At 43.4% G+C, this 9,091-nt stretch overlaps 1 protein-coding gene across 5 annotated transcripts in view; it reads left to right on the top strand.

Annotated features, from left to right (window-relative positions):
• The first annotated feature begins 531 nt into the window (after positions 1-531).
• Positions 532-9,091, top strand: part of LOC134338510 (solute carrier family 2, facilitated glucose transporter member 11-like) — a 44,355-nt gene continuing 35,795 nt past the window's right edge. The window contains exons 1-2 of one of the 5 annotated variants that reach the window (XM_063034376.1): positions 544-630; positions 6,234-6,492. In XM_063034376.1, coding sequence (XP_062890446.1) covers positions 6,430-6,492 — 63 coding nt within the window. In that variant the 5' untranslated portion in view covers positions 544-630; positions 6,234-6,429. The other 4 variants (XM_063034377.1, XM_063034378.1, XM_063034379.1 and 1 more) reach the window with 4 other exon arrangements.

The raw sequence follows: 9,091 nt of genomic DNA, 5'->3' as shown, positions 1-9,091 counted from the left end.
ATGAGATTCCCCCATCCAACCAATTTAACTTTCCCGACTAATTTCAGCCTCCACCCACCCAAGGGAAAGAGTGAGTCAGTCTTTAGGAGGTAAGACATGAAATGTAGGAGCAGAATTAGGCCATTTGGCCATTCAAGTCTGCTCTATCATGGTTGATTTTTTCCCTTTCAACCACACCCTCCTGCCTTCTACCCCCAACCTTTGATGCCTTTACTAAGGAAGAGCCTATCTATCTAGACCACCCTGTCTAGGTCTTTCAATATTCAGTAGGTTTCAATGAGATCCCCCTTCATTCTTCTAAACTCCAGCGGGTATAGGCCCAGAGTCATCAAATGGACCTCATACATTAACCCTTTCATTACTGGGATCATTCTCATGAACCCTCTTCAATTCAAGCACATACCTTCAAAGATAAAGGGCCTTCTTTAAAGAAGGCAGCAGAGCATATAACGTATTGCCTGTTATTCCTTTGCATAGGTAACGTATTACATCTGGGGCAAATTTCTCAATTGAGCTCTTAAGTTACTGACAGCAGCTTACATATTAAAAGCCGAGCAGGAAGCGTTGCTGTTGCACACGGCACCAGGTGACTGAGCGTGGAAATCGGACTGCAGCATGCTGAAGAAGCTGGTACGACTTGATTACTATGTGACTCTACAGTCCGGTTGTATTTAATGTGCCGCAGGCGCAGGTCAAGGGGAATCTTAACTCTTATTTAGCTCACAGCCATTGGACGATGTTAAGATTAACAAAACCAAGTCAAACATGCGGCGATCTGAACAGCACTTTTCCTTCCCGGAGATCTCTTTCAGCAGGTTTGATACCATTACAGATTTGAAGAGAGTGGCTAACTAGGAGTAAAGAGATGAGCTAATGAGAAGTAATTGTTGCAATTTTGCATTTATTTACTGTTTGCCTAAAACTGAAAAGGTAATTGAAGTGAGAAATTTCTTATCTCAGAGATCATTGGATCACTGTAGAAATGATCAAGTGGAAGTCATGAGAAAGCTGTTCTTCTCGGTTTCTCAATATGCATCAATGTTTATTTAATATCATGCTAAAAATTTGTTTTGATTGACAAACCTGGTAGAAAATATCTTCAGGTAAATGTTGTGTTTTTTGTTGTCTTAACTAGTGGATGTATATTTGAAGGCCATATACAATGTGAAGTAGGTTACACCATCTCCATGGAGACTTATGACTTAATGTTATTTTCTTCACAATAGTAAACTATTGACTTCTCTGTTTCCAGCCATGGGAATTCCAGAAATTTGTCAGTCAGAGAACATGGAAACAAGTTCTTCAGCCCAACTCATCCATGCTGCTCAAGATGCCTACCTGAGCTGGTCCTATTTGGTCCTTATCCTCTAAACCTTTCCTCTCCGTGTGCCCATCTAATAAATATTGTAATTGTACTCACCTCTACCATATTCCCTGACAACTCATTCAATATGTCCTCAAACCTCTGTATGAAAATAGTGTCCCTCAGACACCCTTTAAATCTTTCCCCTCTCAACTTAAATCTGCACCCTCTAGTTTTAGACTCTTTTCCCTCAGGAAAATGACTGTCACCATCCATCTTACACCGCTCATAATTTTATAAACTTCCATGAGGTCATCCCAAAGCCTCCTATGCTCCAGGGATGAAAGTCCCAGCATATCCAGCCCAAGAATAACTAGAGGATATAAACTTTCAGTTACAACCCTAAAACTTGTTTGCTTAACAATGGAGTAAACTGCAGAACAAGCGACGCTGGTTATCTAAATGCAAATTAATCCAGCAACCGGCAAACTAGCATAGAGTAAAAAAAAAGTCAAAGAGTTGAAGCGTGGTGAAAACTGATGAGGTGTTGGAACCAGCGAAGGGGAAAGGACTAGGAAGCTGTACTATAAGGAAACCTTGCATTCAGACCACACAGAAACCAGTGCTATGGTGAGCCACACAACTCCGAAAGCAGAGTGGATTTCAAACTAAAGAGTGGGAGCAAGGAATGAAAGTTAGGAAGATACAATCAATCAAAGATTGGAGAGAAACTCCACAGGAAACCATAGAAATGGTGCAGAGGAGATTTACAAGGATGTTGCCTGGATTGGGGAGCATGTCTTATAGGTTGAATGAACTTGGCCTTTTTTCCTTGGAGAAATCGGCAGTAGCTGAACATTGCATTCACAATGGCCATAGGATTGATTGTGACGGCACAAAGCTTCTGTGCCGCACCAGTGGCTTTTGGGACTGCCTGGTGAAGGAAACCATTGAAACAAAACTAGACTAAAAGAATTTTAACAAAGGCAAAGGCCTCGCTCTAAGTAAGAACTGGAATTAAATTGTAAACAAGGTGGGAGAGCAGAAACCTGATTGGATAAGCACTAACCAATCAGGAGGGATGGATGACGGGAGTATATATACCAGCGGTCTAAACATGCCCAGGTATCATCCCTGATGAAGATAACAGAGTTTATCATTGAAACGTTGGCTAAAATCGATACTTGCAGCTGTCTGGAAGCCTGAGAAGAGTTTATTCATCATATTGAATCTTCGTAAATTCCTAAGGAAGTAAAGATGCCACTGTGCTTTCTTTGTGATTGCTCTTTTGTGCTGGGCTCAGGACAGATCCTCCGAAATGAAAACTCAGAGGAATTTGAAGCTGCTGTACGTCTCTGATCCTCCAATGAGCACTGGCTCATGGACTTCTGCTTTCCTCCTCCTGAAGTCAATAAGCAGCTGCTTGGTCTTACTGACATTGAGTGAGAGGTTGTTGTTGTGACGCCACTCTGCCAGATTTTCAATTTCCTCCTTTCTGCTGAGTCATCACCATCTTTGATTCAGCCTACAACAGCAAACATGTATCTGGCATTAGAGCTGTGCTTAGCCTCACAGTCATGAGTGTAAAGCAGGTAGAGCAGAGGGATAAACAAACAGCCTTGTGGTGCTCCTGTGCTGATGGAGATTGTGGAGATGTTGTTGCCAATCCCAATTGACTGGAGTCTGCATGAGGAAATCCTGGACCCAATTGCACAAAGGGACACTGAGGCCAAGGTCTTGCAGCTTATGGATTAGTTTTGAGAAGGTGGAGCCGAGCTGTAGTCAATAAAGAATGTCTTGATGCATGCTTCTTTGCAGTTCAGATGTTCCAGGGTTGAGTGAAGAGCCAGTGAGATGGCATCTGCTGTGGACCTGTGGAAGGCAAATTGGAGCAGATCCAAGTCACTTCTCAGGCAGGAGTTATGTTTCATCACCAGCTTCTCAAAACACTTCATCACTATGAATAACAGTACAACAACTAATGAGATTGTGGATGGGCTGCTTCATAAAGGATGTCTTTATGAGACTCGACTTTGTTCTGAAGTAAGTGTGTTCAATGCCCACACAACAATCTGGGAGTGTATTTCTGGATTCTCTGGAGCTTCCCATGATCTGCAGAGATAAATATCCCAACAGACAGTCCCACCAGGGCTTGTCATTCAGAGAGCATATCTAACAGGTTTGACGGAAAGAACAATGTCATAAAGGACTGAACGCCCATGTGGATGATAATCACACCACTCTGTAAGGGCCGCAGATTATTAATCAGCCTAAGAGCATTGAAGATCCTATCCCATTTCATCGGACCCTTTTATGTGGAGCTCCACTCTGGATCTTGAGGGATATTCCGTGGGATTGATTGGCTCCTGTCCTGATACCTTTAGTGGCCAATTTTCCACCTGCAATAGGTTGGATTCAAATTGAACCTAGTGGACAGTTAAGTTATATACATTCACCAGGGCCAGCTAGTCAGTGTTTGAATATTTACACTGGCTTAGAGTAAACGTATGCTTTTCCTGGTATTGTAGGATTTTGTGAAAAAAATACGTGAGTCATTTTTTTTGTGCTTCACAAAATCTGCAGTCCTTTACTTCCACTGCATCAGACACTGTATGGTAAAGTGAACTCAACAAGTCAATGACAGTGCTTGTGAACGATGTAGAAGATTCTATTCTGAACAACACACATGGTATTACATCACCCTACAGTAACACACTTCAGCAAGAGTTTGGAACAGGCTAATAAACTGCAGAAAATCATAGATGCAAGAGATTCAGATGGTGGAAATCTTCAGCAGCATGCACAAAATGCTAGAGGAACTCAGCAGGTCAGACAGCAAATATGATTGGGAATAAACAGTCTATGTTTCAGGCTAAGATCCGTCGTCTGTCCTGATGTAATGTCTCAGCCTGAAGCATCAATTATTTATCATTTTCATAGATGCTACCTGACATGTTGTATTCCTCCAACATTTTGTGCGTGTTAGTAGGTTACAGTAAATGCCGAGTATACTGTATGTACTTGTGATGGGCTAAAATGCAGGAGGGGTTTACTTTCATTTTATTTAGGTGATATGACCTCATCAGGATGGCAGACTGCTTGTGCTCCTGCACCAGCTGGTGGGCTGACTTGTGCACTCCAGATAAAGATTAGACATTGGATGTTTCATATTCCCTAAAACCTTAACAATGATAAGACCCATCTGAGTCTGCAGTTTTAGGTCGAAGCTCAGATCACACTGCAAATCCTTAAAGCCAGTGGAATTTCTTGGCAGAACTTCCACCAAGTTGTCTTCCCCTGCCCACTGAGCTGTGCTGAGCTCAGATCTAAGCTGGAGAGGAGGGGTGGAGCAGGCACTTTCCACATTGACCAAATCTTAGATCGATCCACAGGAACATGTTTGATAAACAAAGCTGAACCAGGTTTAGTATCACTGACATGTTGTGAAATCAGTTGTTTTATGGCCACAGCACAATGATATATATAAAATATACTCTAAATTACAATGAGCTATATACGCACACTCAGTGGCCACTTTATTAGGTACACCTGTACTCCTGCTTGTCGATGCCAATATCTAATCGGCCAAACATGTGGCAGCAACTCAATGCATAAAAGAGGTCAAGAGGCTCAGTTGTTGTTCAGACCAAACGTCAGAATGGGGAAGAAATGTGATCTAAGTGACTTTCACCATACAATGGTTTGAGTATCTCTGAAACTGCTGATCTCCTGGGATTTCCATGCACTCATCGCTAGAGTTTAGAAAGGATGCTGTAAAAATCAAGTTAAATAAATATTGCAAACAGAGCAAAAATGAGTGTGATAGTGTCCATGGGTTCATAGACTGTTCAGAAATCTGATATCAGTCCTGACGAAGGGTCTCGGCCTGAAACGTCGACTGCACCTCTTCCTATAGATGCTGCTCGGCCTGCTGCGTTCACCAGCAACTTTGATGTATGTTGCTCAGAGGGGAAAAGCTGTTCCAAAAATGTTCCGTGTGTGTTTTTAGGGTCTTGTACAACTTTCTTTCTTTTCAAATCTTTTTATTATTATTATTATCCAAAATTAACAAGAGTACATTGAAGTAGGCAACACTTACAGTGTCTCAAGAGAAAAAAAAACATTGTTTTAAGGTTTGAAAAAAATTTTGGTGACAAAAAAAAAGAAAAATAAACCCTAATAAACCAAAGAAAAGTGAGGGAAAAGAAAACCATTAGGTGTTCAACCCCAGAGCCACGCGTCATACAAAAAGCTTCTAAAGATAAACATCAACTGCCAGCAAGAAGAAAAAAGTACCAAAAATTTACAATTAGATCGTAGAGGAAATCTATCAATTAACTCAAATGATAATAACGAGCAAATGAACCCCATCTTTTCTCAACATCAAACATAGGTTCAAAGGTTCGACTTCTAGTTTTCTCCAAACTAAGACATAGCATCACTTGAGCTATACGTCTTCCCTAATGGCAGCAATGAGAAGACGGCATGTCCTGGGTAGTGAGAGTTCTTAATGATGGATGCTGCCTTGTTGAGACGTCGCCCTTTCAGGATAATCATCAAAGGATCACAAAAGAATCCGTTGGCCGCACAGTTTAGTTTCAAGCTGCCTGTCATTTGGCTTCTACCCAGAGTAATGCTGAAGCCCCTTTCACAATGTCTCAAGATGAGCTAGGGTTATCTGCTCTGTGAGTGTAGGCAGAGTCTGTTACAGACTGTTTGGAGAATCTCAACCCAGGTACCCCCTCATCAGCAAGCACTAAGATGTTGTAGGAAGACATCAAAGGAAATACTGCAATGATTCAGCTCTCGTGTGCTGTGTTCAGTGCAGATGGATGTGAGGGGATTTCTTGCATCTTCTGGCCTCTCCTGGGTGATTACTGATGCTGTTAAGAATTGATGTTGGTTTACAATGTTGAATTTTATTTTGAAGGGTCTTTATCCAAATTGTTGTTCTGCGAGAGTGTCTGATGCTCTCTGAGGGCAGTGTCCAAAAACATGGCTCAGTGGGCATATGAGGCTGAGCAAGAATTGTCACTTGATGATATTGAAGATCGAAACCTGAAGGTGATCAGAAGTACATAATTTGAAGCCCGAAGGTCAATCAGAAATCCAGAAGTTGAAGCCCAATGGCCAGAGACGGAGACCAGAAGGTCTGCCCTGCAGTTGGAGAATGGTCTGTGTGTGTGTGGGTAAGTAGGAAGGAGGGTAGAAGGGAGGAACAGGGCTTGCTTTTTGCTTTGCTTGCTGTGTTCTGTATTGTTCTACCAGGCATTGTGAGCATGTTATGTTGGCACCAGAATGTGTGGCAACCCTTGCGGGCTGCCTCCAGCATGTCCCTAGCTGTGTTAGCTGTTATTGTAAATGATACTTTCCACTCTATGTTTCCATGCACATATGATAAATAAATCTGAATCTGAAAATCGGAAAAGCAGGCTGCACTATACATCATACATTTCTCCTCAATGAAGTCTCCAAGATGCACACAGGAATGCAGCCAAAGTCCATTATGTCCCTGTGGCAAGGACCTCAGAACACCTGAACCTGTTTAGTGAAGAGGGAAAGGTGGAATGGGCCTTGGAAGAGGGAGAGGCCTCTAATGCTCCTTTTTCAGAATGTGCGTCAGCTTCCTGCACACTTACAGGAATTACTGTGGACAATGGTCATGGGGTTGGAGTGAAGTTCTTTGAGTCATGGACTATGCTCTGGGCAGCGTAAGCATGGCCGCAGAACATCAGCCTGGAGATGTCATGAAGAACCATCCGTGTCCCTAGTCTTACTATATACCAGGCCCTGAAGCAGGAGAAGCAGGCTCCTCCAGAGAATCTCCAGGTTACAACAAGTCCTAACAACACTGCCAGGACAGGATCCCTCCAAACCTTCTTGTCTGTCACCTCCTCTGCCTGTTTGTCTTCCATCTCCAGGAGCCTTATGACCCACACCACCAGCTTCAGCAATAGTTACTACGCTACACCCACCAGGCTCCTGAACCAATGTGGATAACTTCACTCAACTCATCTCTGAACTGGTTGCACAACCTATGGACTCACTTTGAAGGCCTCCACGGCTCGTGTTCTCAGTATCATTTATTTGCTTCTTTTTTAATTTGTACAGTTTGTCTTCGTTCGCTCATTGATTGTCAGTCTTTATGTGCACTTTTTCATTGATTCCATTGTATTTCTCTGTTCTACTGTGAACGCCTGCAAGAAAATTAATCTTCGGGTAGTATATAGTAACATTTACGTGGCTTGACGATAAATTTGTTTTGGTAATCTGATCTCCTGCTACATTTGTAATAGAGCCCACAACCAACTACACAACATCCAGATCCCTCTGGAGAGTCGCAGAACACCAGGGCAGTGCAGACACCAGAACATCACACACAGGAGCTCCTGATACCATTCTCCAGGATGTTTCTTGTGGTCCCACAGTGAAGGGGAAATGCCTTTTGATGTCCAGAATCAGCTGTTATGGTGATGGGGTGGCTGGCATGTCAGGACCACTGCAGCTTGCCTGAGAGTAACGGAGCTCCCCGAAGACATCGACCATGAGAAAGCTCCCCGCAGTGCTGACGGGGCAGTGGGACGTTCGAGGGTAGGTCCCTTGGCTCCTCAAGCCTGCCCTCCCTTCACTATGATCACGGCTGAGTGATGCCATACGTAACTCATTGTCTGTATCGGTCCACCACAGCCCTCAATTCCTCAAGCTTTCAAAAACGTGCCTATTGTCACCTTAAGTATAAAGATCTGACTCCACCTCCTTCCAGGGAAGAAAACTCCAGAGAGTCCCAGCCCTCTGTGAGAAAAGATGTCTGCTCACCTCAGTTTTAAACCACCAGTCATTTATTTGGTAGTTCTGTTCCTGACTTTACTACTGGAGAAAACATCTCAACATCCACCTTGTCAAACCCATATAGGATGTCAGGACGAAGGGTCTCAGCCCAAAACGTCGACTGTACCTCTTCCTATAGATGCTGCCTGGCCTGCTGCGTTCACCAGCACTTTTTGTGTGTGTTGCTTGAATTTCCAGCATCTGCAGATTTCCTCGTGTTTAGGATGTGATATGTTTGATAAAGTTCCCCTCATTCTTCTAAATTCAGGAATACAGACCCAAGCTCTTTTGAAAGGATCACCAGTTACACAACCTTGAGCAGACAGAATTGATGACCTCCATGCTGCAGTGAGCTGCTAGCTAGAAGGTCAGGACTTTTGCCTCTCGGGAAGTGGAATAGAGTCCTTGAGAAAATGGTGCAGTAACCCAGTGGTCCGTCCATCAAGTTAATGGGCATCACAGACTCAGCACGAAATGTTACAAGGTGCTGAATACATTGTGTAGATCTGTGCTCTTGACAGGGATGATCAGAGCAGGAGCTCAGGATGAGAGCTCAGCCCACAGCAGGTCACACTGCCCTAGAAGTCCTCCACCTTGGGTGTGCTGCTGTGTGGAAGACTGGAGATCTCTGGAGTAGTAGAAACAACCTATTTACTGAACACCCTCAGAGGTTATATTGCATAGGAACGAGTTCTTCTCTCTTCCTTCAGAACCCCCAGGCCTAGTATTGCCTCTGGCGCCTGTAATATAGCTCGTAAGTGAACGGGCTTGTAAATGAGAAAAAGACTCTCCTCGCTCAGAGTCCAAGGAAATTTTTCAACAAGGAACCTTTTCAACTTGCCTCCAAAGTCCAGCAGAGCAAACTCACAGGAGTACAGTAAATGGAAAGTAACTGAGTAACTCTTTAACTTTCGCAGCTGCTCCGAATGGTTGAGTAGTACTATGAGGTAAGCAGGGCCC

The sequence above is a fragment of the Mobula hypostoma genome, chromosome 27, assembly GCF_963921235.1.
Source record: "Mobula hypostoma chromosome 27, sMobHyp1.1, whole genome shotgun sequence".
Taxonomy (NCBI): domain Eukaryota; kingdom Metazoa; phylum Chordata; class Chondrichthyes; order Myliobatiformes; family Myliobatidae; genus Mobula; species Mobula hypostoma.
Note: the sequence above shows the minus strand (reverse complement) of the source record. Positions and strands in the feature narration are given on the sequence as shown.